Below are 18,497 nucleotides of genomic sequence, written 5' to 3' on the forward strand. Positions count from 1 at the left end.
TCTGCTGCCCACACCAGAGTAGGCAGAGCCTGCTGGCATACTGATGACCTGCTGATAGCCTTCTCCCACAGCTTCCTTCAGTGGACACACCAACTGAGCTGAGAGAGGCAGAGTGGGAGAGAGGGAGGGAGTACGTCTTGTTGGATCTGAGCTGGAAATATTGATCGAGTATCTGGGTTTGAGATACTTTTCCTCGTTTCTCCTTTCTCCTTACACATTTCTGCTCAGAGTGCATTACCTATTTTCCTGTGCTCTTCCTCCTTCCTCCCAGTAAATACCTATGAAGTTTTTATTACAAAGAACATCGTTTCCAGAAAAATCCAGGCATTGTTCCTTCTGCCTCTGTTACCATATTTCACCTGTCTTCATCTTTACTTAACCTTACCAACTTTAGTTTTCGTATCTGGGAAAACTTTAAAAGTGAAGGCAGAAACAATTTAATCCGTAACTGTCTGTGTAGGTTCTCATTCATCCAGGACATGGCAACCTAAGGAGCATGTAAAGACAAGCAACCAGTCTCTTTTCTTTCCCTGAAATTCCTTCAGTTTGGTTTTGGCAATTTTCTCTTCATATTTTTTCATGTGAAGACACAAAGACCTAAACAATGCTTTAAATATTTACCGCTTGAAATCTTTTCTATCATATTTCCAGTTAGTAAGGGCTGTCTCTGCCTGTGCAGCTACCCTTGGAAAATCCCGGAAACTATTCTAATGATCATCAAACTACATCTTTACTGATATCCACACACGGGTGTCAAACGTTGTCATTAAGAGTGCAGAGGGGTCATCAAATGTCATCTTTATGGGGGAAAGAGTTAATAAATGATGCAACTGCACAGGTGCTCAAATTAAAACAAAAAATAGCAGCAGACTCCACAAAGTGGAGGCAGTGATGCTCTCACACAGCCAAAAACACTGCTGCGGTTGACTATTGATTGGGTTTCATGCTTTTGCTAATAAAAGGTTAAAATCGGCTGTGAGCCAAAAATGGTCTTTGCATCACAATCAGCCAGTGTACCCAACCCTCTCAGAGGTGACGCTGCAGGAATACGAGCACCACTGAGATTTATGGCTCAAATGACTTAAATCCACAATAAAACAGAAAACCTTGGAGCTGCCTCTCTGGGAGGGAAAGACACTGTCTGCCTCAAACCCTGACAGCGAAGAACTACAGAATATTTTCTGTGGATGTGTGTGGGGGAGAGAACAGAGAGAGACAATGTAGAAACATAACAAGGAAAGTCCATTTAGAGCAAAAGCTAAAATAGATGATATACTGAAATAACTCAGCTGGGTGTGAGATGATAAGAGGACAAAGACCTTTGCTAAATTATAGAGTGGAGGGAAGAGTGGCAAGCAGAGAAACACAGAGAGAGGCAGCAACAGAGAAGGAGACAGAGAGAGGGGGGTAAAAGGCTGATTGGTTAACCTCGCAGTGCATCCACAGCAGCTTGCAAGTGTGTTTGAGAATGTGAACTGTGTTCATTCGCATATTTATATAATTAGACAGGAAGTCACCAAGAGGGAGAAGCAGAGTGGTGGAGATTCAGGGCTAAAAATAGACTATCGATAGACTGATTAACATAATAAAGGTTGGGGAAAGGCAGGCAAATGATACGGTCTCTGCGTGAGAATGTGTGGGAGCAAGGAGGTGTGTGTGGAGTGGGGGTGCCAAGCGAGTCTCTCTTATTAATAGTTAATACTGTAATCTATAGACACAGAGCACGGGATGTCATTATTTTCTCCAGAGTTCTTATACTCATTATCCTCCACAGTAATTTTAATAAATTTGTGGTTATAATGCAAAGAACATTTATATGATAATAGGACTGAGCAGCAAACCCAGACTAGTAAAGCTGGATGTGCATAGTTCCACAGAATCATCTCTGAGTCTCTGTGTGCATATAGTCAGGCTCATAAGTATTTGGACTGTAAATTTTGCCTCTACACACCAGCACAGTGGATTTTAAATAAAGCTATCAAGATGTAATTAAAGTGCAGACTTTCAGCTTTAATTCAAGGGGTTTTTACAAAAGCACTGCATTAACCGTTTTGGAATTTAAATAATTTTTATACACGGCCCCCTTTTACAGAGGAAAAAAAAAAGTAATTAGGCAATTGGCTGACAAGCAGTCTCATGGCCAGGTGAGGCCAGTTTCTTCATTAAAATTAAGCAGAGAACATCTGGACTGTATTACACAGTATGACGTCCAAAGAGATGTTGGTGTGACTGAAGGAGGCCATCATTAGGCTGGAAACGAAAACAAAGCATAGATACAGCAAAAACTTTAGGAGTGTTGGAATCAACGATTTGGTATATTCTTAAAAAGAGCGAACACACCAACGAGCTCAGCAACACCAAACAGCCCGAGGGACCACAGAGACAAAGTACAGGGTGACAGACTGTTTTCCCCAGCTAAGAAAAACCCTTTACAACATCCAATCAAGTCAAGACGAGGTCAGCGTGCCATTTTAAAAAGTCTTTGGACAGATGAAACCAGGCATAATTTCGACCAGAATGATGGAGAAGAGAAAAGTATGGAGAAGGAAAGAAACACATTATCACATTAATGGTCAAACATGTTGGAGGCAATGTCATGGCACGGGCACGTATGGATGCAGGTGCAAGCGTTTCACTTGTGTTTATCGACGATGCGGCTGCTGACAGAAGTAACAGGATGAAAGTGAAGTGCACGGCACCGTATCATCTGCTAAGATTCAGCCAAACGCTGCAAAACGGAATCCCAAGACAAAGAAACCGGCCAAGTCAGTCACCTGATGTTAACACAGCAGAGCGTGCTTTTATTGTTATCGAAGACAAAGCTGTAGTAAAGGCCGAGCATCTCAGAGGAAATGAAACAGCATTCGGTGGTTTCTAGACTTCATTTGTCTTAGATGAAAATCTTTTGCAGGCAAAGTATTAAAAACAATCCTTATGTGTAAAATTATGACAGTTTGTCCAAATAACTTTAAGCATCTGAAAACAGGAGTGCGTCAATATAAATGTGGGGAAAAAACAGAAATACTAAACAGTTAATTTAATATTTCTTTTAAAAAAGCTGAAGAGCTGAACATCTGTACTTCAGCCACGTCTTGATTGTTTAATTTAAAATCCACAGTTGTGCTGTACAAAAGCGTAGCTGTTTGTCTCACAGACCTCATATTCGTTTCTGAGCTGAGTGAATTTGTTACATAGACTGAATTAACACCAAATATAACTGTAACTAAAAATAGTCCCTGAAAAGGTGAATAGCTGTGACACTCTTTCACGATAATCCTCTAGTGGGCTAAACGAGGAGGTTTATACGTGCATGTACAGAAGTGATAGCACACTAAATGTAGGTCCATTCTCACCTTATTATGCTGCACATCTTTTCAACTGAATTAGCACGTGGTGCTTTCTGCTTATCTGTTTAACCCTGCTACATCCTTTGGTAGGTATATATTAATATAATATTCAAAATTCTGTATGCTAAAAAAAAAACTACATCTCTTAGAAGGTGAGGTCAGAAGACACAATCTTGTTACAGTGTAATCAAAAAATACAGAGACAATGCACTGTCCTCAAAACCCTGAACCCGTTTACCCACAGTCGTTTCTAGCAGAGAGCAAGCAGAGCACCACAACAGACTGTCTCAGTTACACATCCATCCATCCATCCATCCATCCATCCATCCATCCATCCATCCTTTCTCCTGATTCTTGTTCCAATTTACCTCGTCGCTCTTCGTTCCACTATAGCTGATCTCTGTCCCCATTACTCCCTCCCTGTCTTTTTTAATCCGCTCCTTTTTCCCTTCATTATTCTCCACTCCTCTCGTCTCTTCTTCAGGCTCTGTCTAACACTTTGGTCTTCTCTTTCATTCACTCTCCTCCTTCCGTCTTCTTCTTCCCGGTTGACAGATGTGAAGTGTGACAGCAGGTCTATAGAAGAAGTATCATCGAGCACACACACACACACACACACACACACACACACACACACACACACACACACACACACACACACACACACACACACACACCCTTATTTACACTACAAAGCCTGGGCTACAGATGCAGCGACACAACATGGCAACACTCTGACAGGAGCGTATGCTCTCACGACAACACGTCAGTACTTGGCAACACAGACTCACCATGGTAACAAGCAGCAATATCTACACGAGCTGTTCATAAATAATATTTATGTCAGGTATGACACACCGCTTTGCATGTGGAGCCGTTTTACTAGTCACAGTGTCAGAGGTCTCCAGTTTGATCCTTTTCTGCTCTGCACCGCTGCAGGTGTGTGCTCGTCGCCGACTCTTACTTCATCAATCAATTACTTTTGCAGCATGGCTACCCAGAGCTCACACCTGGTTACCTCGGAGTAATTTACCTGTTGTTTGAGCAGACAGGTTTTACTCTGAAGGGAACTGCAGGCTGGGGGTACTAGGAGACTTGGATGTCATGTCTCAGTGTAAATCTCTCTCAGGGCAGAAGGATGCTCTGCTCCACATTTCAGTCTAGCTGCAATCAGCAGTGAGACAGCGAGAGAGACAGGTGTGAGACTCACTGCTCACTCTGCTACAGACAAACCAAATTTAAGGTGGACTTTCTAAGCTTTTCCTTATTTCCTGTCACATATATACTGTTGCAGTGGAGAAAGCTTCAAATAATGAGGGCTGTGCATTTATACATTATCCCTATGATCCAGAAGCTCCGGCTTCACACAGCTCCAAACGCTCAGTTTCAAACAGATTCTGCTCCATTCTTGGCTCTTAAAAAGAGAGGATCTCCATAATATGGACATCTCACTTCACATTTAAGGCTGTATAAAGGTTAAAACAAGCAGAATTATTGAGCTTTGGATGTGCAGTAGGTGGATCTGTAGTTAGGCCAGCTGTTTATCCTTGATTTTTCCTTATTTCCTTACCGAAGACATTGGGAGAAACGAAAAGACAAAACGAAAGGAAAAGACATGGTGGTTAGCACTGTTGCCTCACAGCAAGAAGGTACTGGGTTGAAACCCCACCTGGGGTCCTTCCATGTCTTTGTGAATTCTGACTTCCTCCCAAAGGTTAATTGGTGATTATAAAAGTGACCGTGCAGTAGGTGTGAATATGAGTGTGAACAGACTGGTGACCTGTGCGAGGTGTACCCTGCTTCTCACCCTGTGACAGCTAGGATAGGTTACAGGCCCAGGAAAACAGGGAAAATGGATAGAGTGAGAAAACTGAAGGTATATTGTTCCAGACTTCTGGGATACCAAGAACCTGGGAGTGATCTTTTGACAACGCTCACTTTTTATGAACAAATATTGCTGTCAAAGCTAACTTAGTTCAGCTTTGATACTTGTGAAGTTGAAGCCATTTCTCTTCCTTTAGAGACTTTGAAAAGGTTAGAGATGCTTTCATTTCGTCTCAGCTTGACTATTGTAATAGTATTTTTTCATTCAGGTGTCAGTCTGTCTGTCTGTCTTTGTCGACCGCAGCTGCTCGGGTCCACAGTCTCCTACATCAACTCCCAATCAGTTTAAGATTTGATATTGTTTTTTTTTTAAGTCATTACACGGGATAGTGGCCCCATATCTCTTTCCACTAGATCTCCGAGGTCTGCTAAGCAGATGATCCGAGTTTCTCTGAGGTGCAGAACCAACATCTGGATATCAGACCTTTACTGTATTTGCTCCTAAATAACAGGAAAAAATTGCTTTTCACATCTGGATTATTTTTAAAACTCCCAGAAAAACTATTTATTTTGGAGCTTTTAAACCTGACATTTGTTTTCTTACTTGTATTCTTTTAATATTTTTTATGTTATTATTATCTGATTCTCTCAGCTGTACAGCAGATTGAAGAAGACAGATGTTGACCAAACACAGTGATAAATTGGCTTGACGTATTCTAAATTACACTGACTTGCTCATGAAGCTGCATCAGTCATGTCGACCCGTTCGGTGCTGGAAAGTGAATCACAGTAATTCTTTAAAATGGTGAACTATTCCGTTACCTGGCAGTTTCAGGAAGGTTGCATCATTACTGATGTCAAGCGGCGTATTAAATAAATCGTTTATCAATAAAAAAATTAATCCTGTCTCTTGCACCAAGCACTGAAAATGTCAAAGAGCCTTAACAGCATCTTTAATCAAACGATGGGACGTTAGCCGGTTAACTGACTTATTCCAGATTTTTCTTTTTATGCGATTATTTATCTGTACGTGTTGACTTTTTAACATTTGGATGCACAAATTATAAATTCGCCACGTCACTTGGAGACTGTGTTGCTCATTTTTCATATGATTGACTATTTTGCATTTTTTCTTGTGAAGATTTTTTTTATTGTTAACGGGACATAAAAACATGAGAAAATGCTCTAAAACCAGCTAATGTCTGCCATTTTTGCAGCCTTGACTTATCAACCATCTGAATAATTGGTGTAGTTATTCGCTAATGTATTGGAAAAAATGTCAGTGTGTTCATGCTGTCAATAATCATTCACATGTAGAGTTATCAAAATAATATTTTATGTGTGTTCTTTCCCTTTTAAAGCAGTCCGGGTTAAATGACATGTCATTTCTGAGTAGATTAGATAATTTTCTATCTAATTTTTTTTCCTATTGGAGGAAAGTGTCTTTGCAATGTCTACTTAATCTACTCACTGTTGTGCAGCAAAGACGTAACAGCATCAATAAGAAGAACATTTTCAGAGACCTTTCATTGTATATAGTAATACTTGCAAAGATATTAAAGCTTGTTTTTTTTTAACAATATTTGATTGTTTAATGTGGCTATTGCTCAGTGGTCACCATCGCTTATCTTATTCAGCATTGGGTGGGAGTGGCTGGAGCCTTTCCAGGCTGTGATAGGGCGAGTGGTTGGATACACCCCAGACAGGCCACCAGTCTCTTGCAGGGCTAGCACAGAGAGACAGCCAACCATTCACACTCACATTAACAGCCAGTTCAGAGTCACCAATAACCTTAACAGATAAGCAGGCAGAAGATAAACTCCACGCAGAAAAAAAGCCACAGCAGGTTCAAACTCCGGATCTTTGGATTGCTCACGTGTGTTCATTTAGAAGGGGTTTTAAAATAAGATCCTGGAGACTATACCATGGGGCAAAACTTTCCTATTAAAGGGATCTGGTAATGTACTGAACACAAATATGCTCTTATATTGACACCAAACAAAAAAGTTAAACTCAAATCAGCTCTAATCTCAGCAACTCTCTGCTTACCACCAAAACACACCTTAAAGTATTTTTCTATGTGTTTTTTTTTCCTTCAGCTTGACATATTTTCTATGTTTGGACATATAAATGAAATGAAATTCTGTGTGTTTTTAGCTTGTCATTAAAACCCAAGACTATCACAATGCATCTGTCAGTTACTCCATCAGAAAGAGCAGATGACTGAGACAAAATATGGTTTTCTAGGGAATTCAAATTTCCTCCATAAACTAAAGCAGGCAGTCAATTAAACCCCTTCTTTAAATGATACCTGGCAGTGTGCATTCAGATTAAACACTGCAGCAGGTGTGGAGCTCCTTCCATAAGTCTGTCTGTCAGATCCAGAGGCTGCTGCAAAGACAACTGCTTGCTAGATGTATCAGCGTCTGGCGGAGTCGGTGTCTGCGTGACATTGAGAAATTACCCTTGCACCAAGGCATTTCCTGCGGTGATGGAAATCAACCGCGACAGGCTGAAAAGCACCTTTATTAGTCTGCAGATCTGAATGACGAAGGATGAAAGCGGGGGGTAGCATAATCCTCACACAGAGGCGGTGTATGGTATACTCACTGGCCACTTTGTTAGGTACACCTGTTCAACTGTGTGTTAATAGGAATATGTAATCGGCTAATCACATGGCAGCAAATCAGGCACGCAGACATGATCAAGATGATCTGCTGAAGTTCAAACTGAGCATCAGAATGACACTTATGACAACCAAGGTATGCAGAAGAGCATCTCTGAACACACATCCTACCTCAAGCAAATGGGCTACAGCAGCAGGAGATCACACCAGGTGTCACTCGCGTTAATTAAGACAAAGGAATCTCACCAAAACTGAACAACAGAAAAGAAAATTGTTTATTCTCAATTTCTGCTGTGACATTCTGATGTTAGGGTCAGAATTAGCTATCAACAACATGAAAGCATAGATCTACCCTGCCTTGCATCAATGGATCAGGGTGCTGGTTGTGCAATGGTGTGGAGTATATCTTGTTGGTGCAGTTAGTATTAACTTAGCATCGTTTTAATGCCACCGCCTACCTGAACTGTTGCTGACCACATCCCTTCTGATGCCTGCACCCAGCAGGAAAAGGCACCGTGTCACAAAATTCAGGCCATCTGATTTCTCTAGCATGACAATGAGCTCATTGTACTCAAATGGCTTCCACAGTCAACAGATCCCAATCCATTAGAGCACCTTTTGGATTTGGTAGAACAAGAGATTCACATGATGGATGAGCAGCCAACAAATCTGCAGGAACTGTGTGATCCTGTCATGTAAATATGGACTAAAGGAGGAAAGTTTCAAACACCTTGCTGACTCAGTGCCTCAAAGAATTAAACTCTCAAAGCAAAAGTACCAGCAAGATGCACCTAATAAAGTGGCCAGTGAGTATGCTTATGGCAAAAAGTAAAGGTTAACCAGTGTAAAACACGTGAACTCACTGAGGTGTAAGTGTGCGATGACCATCACAGAATGAGCCAAGCTTATCACGCACATCTTTAAACTACCACAGAGAGAAAGCAACAGTGGTGGAGTGGAGACGGGAACATAAATATAAAACGCTTCCACAAAAACAAAGAAACAAACCAACAAACAGGAAAACTCATTTTGTGATTAGCTGCTGAGTGAGAGGATCACACTAAGGAGAGGGAAAAAAGGAGGTAAGACGACACCTGTCCAGAGCTTAACATGGAAAACACTTTGCAAACATAACCAATTCATTAATCATCTTCAATATTTACCATTTTCATTTCATAAAATTCATATCGTTCACTCGCAGTTTCTTTCATCTGTGGAACAACATTAATCCAGTGTGCCAATCACACTGCAGGGAGCACAGAACCACATCAAAGCATGTCAGCCAGCTCTTTAACAAGAGCAAGCCAGCAGGCAAATCACCCCTTTAAGGAGCAAGTCCCTGAGGGATGATGTATTCTCCCCCCCCTTTCTCTCTCTCTCACATACGCGCACACACACACACACACACACACACACATATATAAAGAGTCAAAAAAACACACAAAACCTTAACAGAGAATGGCATGTAAAACTCCCATGATTCATGTATTAAACCAGCCTATTAAATCTCAAGACACAAACAGAATAATCAATGCAACAGTGTACAAAGAAACCCCACAAATGCACACTCACGCATAAGTACAGTGCGTTTTGTGCACATATGAGCAAATCATTCTCCTGCAGATCGACACACGAGAAATTAATTTTATCTTTTTTTTTTTTTTCTTTTTTTTTTTTGGAAGTTAATTAATCCAATTAATTTTATCTTTATCACTTCGCTGAACTTTGCCATTATCATCATGACAAACATCCTGAAATAACTGTCATCACTCCTCTTCCTCCCCCTCTGCCTCATCATCAGCCACAGTGCTAAATTAGAACTGAGGCCCATTCACATTCATATTTGTAAATATGAGTGTGATTTAATCAGCAATCTATAAGCAGGATTTAACTCTTGATAAGTAAAACGAATGCGTTACAACCGCAAACCTCTTCGTGATTAAATTTTAGAACAAATTTCTGGATGCAGAAATCACAGATTTCTCTTCAGTCGTTCATATTAAATGAGGGAAATAAAAAAAAATCAAAAACCAAACACAGATGGAAGTGGGAGAATTTGGTAGATAACGGCAGCGACAGCTCCCCTTCCCGAGCAACTCGTTTCAGATGAATGGACTGAGTGTTCATTTAGAGGTGCAGAATTTGTTCCTGTGTATTTATAGGTGCTGTTTATCTGACTGCACATTATCAACAGGATAATGAATTCAAATCCAACTTCGACACATCGCCACATTGGAAAGCATGCTGTCTGAGCCAAAAGGTTGCGGAAGTGTGAGTGTACCAATGACTGTGAGGAAAGCAGAGAAAACTACAATATGAGGCTTCAGCTGGTCGACGCACACTGTCCAGTCGTACACACACTGGTGACCGATTTTAATTTTTAACCATCCTTGTAAGTGTTGCCAAGCTTTTCTGAGGCTCTTCTTAGCACTAAAGCACTCTAGCTTTCTTCAGTGCCTTCACTGCAAATACACTCAGTAGTGTGCAAACAGTTAAAAAGGGGAAAAAGTAAAATGAAGGACAGTGCTGGAGCTACGTAACACAAAATGAGAGCAGTAGTTTTAAACAGCTTTTCTTAAAACAGCTGTATTTAACTACAGCACTGTGCAAAAGTCTTGATTCACTCCCTAATTGCTTATATATATATATTTTGCTTCCAAGAGGTCAGAGGCTTTTGTAATTATTTTCTAACATGGTCTTGAGGAATAGCTTTCCAGGCTTTATGAAGGTCTTTCCAAAGATTTTCTTTCAGGCGCCTCAGGAGGTAGAGCGGCTGTCTACTGATCGAAAGGTCAGTGGTTCGCTTCCCGGATCCTCCTGCCAACATGTTGAAGAAATCTTGGGCGAGATACTGAACCCTGATTCGCCCCCCATCGTGGTGTCACTGCATGTGTGGAGAAGGCGACCGTAACATTTGTGCTAGGGACAAGCATATATATGAAAACATATCTTACCATGGTGTACACTTTGTCCTCCTAAAATCTGAGGAAACTACAGCCGGTGGGTGTTATCTTCATGTCTTTAAGAAATGGGGGGGACAGACAGAACCTGGGAGATCTGCACCTTCAGTTCATTCACTGAAGACTCATTCGAAATGCTCTCAGTGGAAAAGTGGAGGCCAAAGAAACAGGGAGAAAATGCTGAGACATTCTAAATTTAACAAGAACTGGACCAAAAATCTGTTACAACAGGTCTTATGGAGTGATTAAATCACACTTAAAAGTTTGGGGTCAAACTGTCACCAAAATGAGAAGGAAGGTCGCGAGGGAGCGTCCACCATATCATGACAACGATCCCATACCTGGATAGAAAACACATTCCCAGAACCTGGACCTTAACATTATTAAAGCAGCATCCTTAACAGACAACTGGAGAAATATTCCTACTAAATGAAATTACAAAAATCTTGTCTAAGAGAGTTTATAAGAGGCTTTGAGGGAGAATAAAGATGGTCATATCAAATACTGACTTTTAAGCTGCTTGCTTTAAATGCTGTATTTCCATGTTGTTTCTTAAAATGTTTAAATCACTGCACCCATTTCCAATCCTCCCAGTAAAATCTAAAGAAATGAGCGGTGGCTCTTTTGCACACTACTGCATTTTTATTTCATGTGCTATATCACTTCCTGCGTACTATGACCAAACACTGAATGGTGTGCATTACCACGAGTGTGTATTAAGATCTGCTGCATGCATTAGGGTGAGAAGGTGTCTTTCATCTTCCACAAATTTCCCACATCACCGTGATCATTATCAGACATCCGTCACCCCTATCACCATCACCATCTGAAGCATCTTGGCCCTGTTCAGCTCAACATCTTTATCTGCTCCTCCTCTGCAGTCTGAGGAGGATTCCCTGTCGGAAGCTGCAGGGGAGCATGTGTCCAGAACAGTGGATGTAAAGTGACAGAAGTTGCATGTATTTATAGGCTATCTGAGTAGAGGAATGTGCTGCTCACTGTTCAAGCTATTTATAGAGCCTTTTACTGATGCCTCTGAGCAGAGTGGAGGAAAGGAGATGGTTCTCCCGGGTATTACTTACGAGGCTCCCTCATATCTCCCTCTACCCTCATTCCTTGCATGTCCGACCTTCTCGCCACATCTCTACCCTCCATCCTCTTAACATCCACTTGCATCGACTCTTGTTTCTCACTTTCCATCTTCTGCCGCTGCCTTCTCCCCTCCCCTCTCTCCCCTGCTGATCTCCTCCTCTTTACCTCCTCTTCTCCCCATTTTCCATCTTCTCGCAGAGCCTTTTTGCTCGTGTCCACATCCATCACCTTCACCCCCCCTCGCTCCCTCAATTTACTGTACCCCCACCTCTCTCCTTCCTCTTCTCTTGTATTTTCCAGATGTTTTCACTCCTTTAGAAAATTTTCCCCGTCTTACGCTCTCATCTGCAGTTGTATCAAAGAGGCACTCACATTGCTAATATGCAGAGAGCAAAACCATTTTAAACTCTTCTCTAAATTCCTAACAGCAGGCGCTCTGACAGGAGCTCAGGCTCTGAAGTGGTCAACGTAGCCCTGCAAAATCAAATAAAATAGCGCTGGAAATTTTCAAAAGCTCAAAAGGCTTGAGAAGTTAGACTGTCAAACAGCAGCAATCTCATCAAATGGTTCAACCTGAAAGGTGGGATACCTCTCTCAAGTTTTACTACCTTCACGTCCAAAAATCTCCTTTTCTGCCAATATTGTTTCTACTGCCTGACACTTTTACCAGTTACTGTGTCACTTAAAATCTTGTTTACTCTTATTTTTTTAAGCTTTCTCAGTCTTCAGTGACTGTTATCGCCTGTCCTAGTAAAAAATATGCACATGTCCTTGAAGTGCTCGTCCTGCTACCATTTGTGTGCCTGTTGAAGCGTGAACGCATGTGCAAAATAAACCTGAAATAAGTAAAAATCCACAAGCAAACAAAACAGAAGACACACACACACAATAGGCTGCAGGCCACAATACAGCATCTGTATACGGTTATTAATGACCGAGAGTAAACGAGTATGTTCATTTCATTATTTTTGCTGAAAGAATGGACAATCCTTGAGCTGAATGATGTAACAGGATGCAGTAGTTGATGTCAGCATGTGAGTCTTCTAGCTGTATGAACACACGCACGCAAACACACACGCACACACAGACAGACACACCTCCTCCCACGTCCCTGACAGCGTGTTGTGATGCAGAGTGGCGTCTGCTCATCAAGCTGACAGACCGGCACTGACAGCGTGGTCAGAGCGCTGCAGACAAGGGAGAAAAAACACTGATTTTATAACGCTCCAAACCACAACAACAAACAGCCCACAGGGCACGAGCAGTGCAGCACTCAGGACCATCAACCTTGTTTTTGGCCCTTCTGATGCTGTGTCACTGACGGTTGAGCAACGCCTGCTTATGCGAGTCTCACACTGCCAGGAAATCGTGCGTTGACTATACACTGATCAGCCACACTAATACCACCTTTCAAATATTTTGTAGGTCTCCTTGAACAGCTCTGGTGAGGCATGAACTCCAAAAAAAACCCTCTGAGGTTTATGACATAAGCAGCAGGTCATTTAAGTCCTGCGCAGGTGAAGAGAGGGGCCTCAAGGCCAGGTCAACAGAAGGTTGAACGCATTCCAGAAATTACAGCAGGGATTTGAGGAGCACAGCAATGTGGCTTTATCCTGTTGAAAGAGATGGCCGCTGCCATCAGGAAAAAAACCAAACAAAACAAAAAAATGTTTACGTAGGTACAAAAGCTTCCACATGAATGACAGGACCCAAGATTACCCAGCAAATCACTACCTAGAGCATCAAACTGTCTCTGCCAGCTTGTGCTCAAACACATCATCAGACCATCAGAACACCTTCCTTAACTGCTCTGCTGTCCGGTTCTGATCACAACTTGGAAAGATGGGAATAAGCACACAGCTCCCTCTAAATTTTGTGTTCCCCTATTTAAAAAAAAAAAAAAGAGAGATATAGTGGAGAAAATATGCCTTAATTTGATAAGACAGTAAAAAGTAAGGGGGGAGAGGGGGTGAATGTCACGCAGCAAATGACCTGAGGCGAACCAAGGCTGCTGCAGTAAGGACTTCAGCTTTCAGGACATGGCATGCATGCTGCACCGGCTACAGAACTGCCCCTCTGATGCCCTTCAATCAGCAATTTGTGAGCCCATGACCCTCTCACCGGTTCACTGCCTGTCCTATGTTGGACTGCTTCTGCAGGTACTAACACCTGCATACAGGGAACACCACACAACACTTCCCTACTGAGGTGCTCTGACCTGCTCCTCTAACCATCATACTTTGGAAACTTTCAAAGTCACTCCAATCCTAATGCCCGACCATTTCTCCTGCTTCCAGCGCACCAACTTCACAAAGTGATAGTTCATCAGCCTGCTCTTCGACAGCTGCCACTGATATTAAAGCCAATGTTATTCACTTCACCCGTCACTGGTTTCAGCGTTGTGGCTGATTAGTGTATATGAGACAGCGTAAGTAGTACAAAGTGCTCACCATTAAAATAAATTTGTATTACAGTATTACAACTGCATTTTAATGACATTTAAATAATCAGCATATGATGATTCAAAGCCGCTATGCAGGAGGTCTATGAGTTGGAATTTCTATAATCTTCATTACACTGTATCAGCTTTGTTAAGTGATAGGCAGTTAATTATGGGGATGTCATTACTGCTCAAACACATCACGCAGAATGAGCATCTTTCCGTTCCCATAAAGCCCTGGAAGGGGACTATGATTGCAATGTGGCGACAAAACCACCAAAACAGACACGTGCTGCCCTTCAGCCTCAATAGGGCAGAAGTGTTGAAGCTTAGCCAGTCCACACCACCTCTGTCGTCACCCTGTCAGTCTGCCTTCACTGCACTATTACACAGCCAACAGTCTGAGAAAGAAAGAGGAACGGAGAGGCAGAGGGAAGGAGAAGGAGAGGCCGCCTGGAGTTAAAATTGAAAGGGAGAGAAAATGTGATGGTGAGGTGGTGACCAAAAGAAATCAAAGAGGCAGAGGAGGGTGGGAGGGGAGCAGGGGGAACATGAGAGAGAGTGAAAGCAGAAGATGAAGACGGCGGGAAAAAGAGGAGAAAAAAAAGAGTGATAGAGTGATAGTGAGAGAGAGAGGCTCAGGAACTGTGCAGCTGTGGGACCGTATTAAACAATCACTTCTGTGTCAGCAGCTCAACACACCGGCAGAGAGGACATCTAGTATAGTAGAGGCAGCCAGTACAAAAACACCCATCGCTGACGTCAAGCCGAGCTCTGTTTCCTCATGCGTCTGTACCAGAATCTGCGCTATGAATTGGCCTATTAACAGAAGATAATGAAACATGTCAGATGAGTGCAAAACCCTTCACCAAACATGCATGCAAAGCGAGCTCATCCACACGCTGCATGCAGTCTGCAGACTCAAGCATCAGGCCTGATTCATGAGCTGCTGCCTGTATTGACACAGGAAGATCCTGCTGGGCCTTGCATCCCCTCAATATTAATCACACAATGACATCGCCACCCAACAGGCCAAAGGCATACGTGCCGGGGAAACAAAAAAGACAACAACCCAAAAAAGAACCAAAAAAAACCCAGACAAAAAAACCCCAAAAAAAACATTCACATGTAACATCTCATTTGGTCAGCGTGTAAAATTCATCACACACAGAAAGAAATCTGTGTATGTTGTGCATGTCTAGCATGTGCTAAAGGGGGGGCAGGGCATTACCACAACGCAAGCCTCAAGACAAGAGGGTGGTTGCCGTGGAAACCTCAGGCTGAAAGCTCGGCAGCCGGACGACTGAGGGAAGAGAAGGAGCGATAGACGGCGAGAGACAGAGTGTGTGTGTGTGTGTGTGTGTAAAATAAAAGGGTAACATCTCAGGGGCAAGCGGAGAGAAAGACAAGGTGTGTTAGCTGGTGGAGGAGGGTTGACAATGATCTCCAAGAAATGGTGCTAGAGAATGAAAGAGACAATTACAGACATACAGTGAGGCAGCAGAGAGGATGAGATCAAAGAAGAGTAAAAAAAGAAAAAGAAGAGGAGTGCAGCAGTGATGGCGGCCAGAGGGTGGAAGAGGGGAGCGATAGAGGGTGATGTGGACTCACAGGGAACAGTGCGGAGGTAGAGGTTGTCTCTGATGATTTGCTGGTGGTCGTGGTCCACTGAGCCCTTGGAGAAGCGCAGGTTGAGGTAGTGCCGCAAATCCTTGTCAACCACCCCCCCTAAAACACAAAACGAGCAAGAGAGAGAGAGAGAGGTCAGAGCTTGATGACAACAGACACAAACTGGCAAAGGACATTTTTCTCTTGATCCAAGTCAGACTGTTTCAAAAACCACCAAAAGGATTTCCACTGCAGTGGAAGAACAAGCACCAGTTATTAAACAAAAAAAGACACACAACTTTAAACCCGTTACGGAAAACTGAAAGTTTAAAATGACACAAAGCATCAATGCATGAATATCAGCTACTTCAGAAGCTCTTCGTCTTCAAGTTTGAGTAATTTTCTTTAATATTTTCCAACAAAAAGCCGAAGCGCACCAATACAGAATGCACAGACTGTCAAAGCTGTTAGCAAAGAGAAACACTGAGGAATATTTTAACAGTATAAAACTTCCTTGAGGAGCAATAAAAGGGAAAATGGCATGTTAAAGGAGGGGAGAGAGAACAAAACACAATTTTGTAGTGTCATGAGAAAAAAAATGGCTTGCAATGATTTTCACAACAAAGCAAAACAGCAAAGGCTACTAGAGCAATTGTGTAAACCAGTGATCCCCTTGGGGTTAAATGTGCGGTGTCAGCAGGTTGGGTGACAAAGGCTACAGAGGACAGAAGCTCAAACCTCCTCATTTCTCCCTCTCTGTCTCTGATGATTACGTGCTGTTTGAGCTTTCACCCTTTTCATTATGTCACTGAGCTGAAACAAAGAAAAGTAAATGACAAACAAAATAAGGGCAAAAGGCTAAGGAGCAGGCCAACATATCTATGCGGCATATAGTGCGTGCGTGTGTGTGTGTGTGTGTGTGTGTGATAATGTCCATGAATAGTTTCTCCTCCCTTCATCTGAAACCAAAGAAGCCCAGGAGGATGAGAGGAGGGGAACTTATTTTCCACACAGCATTCGATATGCAAAACCATCACATCCGACAGCGGGAGGGATGAGGTTACATGCCATGCATTTACAAATGACAAAAATGCCTCCTCACTCATGCATACTCTAGTGACCTCCTGCCAAATGCAGTTGACAGCGTTCAGGATACCAGTTAAGATTCAGGCAGTGTCTGCCTTTCATAGGAAACTCTTTACATTGGAACCATGCATACACGGCCCTGACACAGGTGACACTGTAATTCTCAAATGATCAACCCTTTTAGTCTAACATCTTATGTAAACTGACACCATTTTAGCAAGGCCACGAAGCACCATGAAATGCTTCACAAATAGAAAAGAGCGAGGTGAGAGGAGAGGAGAGAGGAGAGGAGGAGAGGATAGGAAAGGAGAGGAAATGAGGAGAGGAGAGGAAAACAAAGGAATAGATGGAAGACAGGATGAAATCTTGATTGGCATTACTACTAGACAGTGATTGTTCTAGATGGGTTTACCATGATGTCACGCAGCTATGCATTCATGCATAGGCCATATCTCTGACATGCACAGACACCAGCATACATATATCTCTACATACACACCGATACATGCTCAGAGAGAGAAAGACATCCGAGAGAAAGAGCTGTGCAAGCCGGGCACCTCATCAGTACCTGGCCCAGATGTTGATATAAGCGGTCCTTTCTCTACAGGTATATATCCAAAGACAGCCTGTCCTCCCAGGCGTCCTCTAGCCTTGCAACCATCCACCGCACATCTTCTGCCGCCTTGGTGAAACCACACTCTCTCGCCTCCTGCCTCTGCTTCTCCACTGCTGCTCCAGCACACAGCAGTAACCAGCTGCAGCCAATTTTAGTCCCAGGGAAGAAGATAAGGACGGGGGGGATGGGAGATGTAAAATGACACGGATAGATGGCGAGAGACGACAACCGTCGGGAGGAAAAAAAGAGGAGAAGATGTACCAGTGTGAAGCCGGGCTCCACAAAAACCTACCAGCGGATTGGCCGGATGACTTCCACAGTCCTGCAGCAGCCCCTATCTGCTGCTGCTATTACTGCACTGGTGTGTGTGCGTTTTGTGTGTGTGTCTCCAAAAGACTGAGAGAGACAGTACGTGGTAGTATCAGATAAATGTTTATGCATGTGAAAGCATTTGTAGAGTGTGTGTCGGTATTTTTCCCCGTGTATGAGCACACCCAGATGCTCCCCGACGTTCCTCAAATACTCTCCATCTCCCGTCCACCAGATGCTCTCTCTGTTCGACCTTGTGTCAAAGTAGCCTAGACTAGAGAGAAATACTGTGACGCGCAGCAGCAGCAGCATATGTCACAGTGAGGTTACACTCACTCATCCGCACACGGAGGGCTGATGAGCTCACAGCTGCAGAAGATGCCTCGAGCGCCGTCTTGAGCAAGGTTTGGTCAAAACACGAGACGTAAACAAACACCAACACAGAAACACACGCTCGTGATATGAGCGCTTGGCTCGAGGCACAGCTGACTGTGGAGGAGGGGTGTATTTGAAGAAGCTTTATTGGTGTGACTGTTCAAACAGAACAAATTTACCAGTCTCAGAGTTAAACTTGATGCTGTAAACATCA

The 18,497-nt window shown here is 42.8% G+C and overlaps 1 protein-coding gene across 7 annotated transcripts in view; it reads right to left on the reverse strand.

Moving 5' to 3' along the window:
* Positions 1-18,497, reverse strand: part of magi2b (membrane associated guanylate kinase, WW and PDZ domain containing 2b) — a 95,165-nt gene that overhangs the window by 53,592 nt on the left and 23,076 nt on the right. For 4 of the 7 annotated variants that reach the window (XM_080874751.1, XM_080874750.1, XM_080874752.1 and 1 more), the window contains exon 2: positions 15,901-16,017. In XM_080874751.1, coding sequence (XP_080730877.1) covers positions 15,901-16,017 — 117 coding nt within the window. Of the gene's footprint in view, positions 1-15,900; positions 16,018-17,482; positions 18,072-18,497 lie in introns of those variants that run through there. The other 3 variants (XM_080874754.1, XM_080874755.1, XM_080874753.1) reach the window with 3 other exon arrangements.

This window comes from Rhamphochromis sp. 'chilingali' (assembly GCF_963969265.1).
Source record: "Rhamphochromis sp. 'chilingali' genome assembly, chromosome: 2".
Classification (NCBI taxonomy): domain Eukaryota; kingdom Metazoa; phylum Chordata; class Actinopteri; order Cichliformes; family Cichlidae; genus Rhamphochromis; species Rhamphochromis sp. 'chilingali'.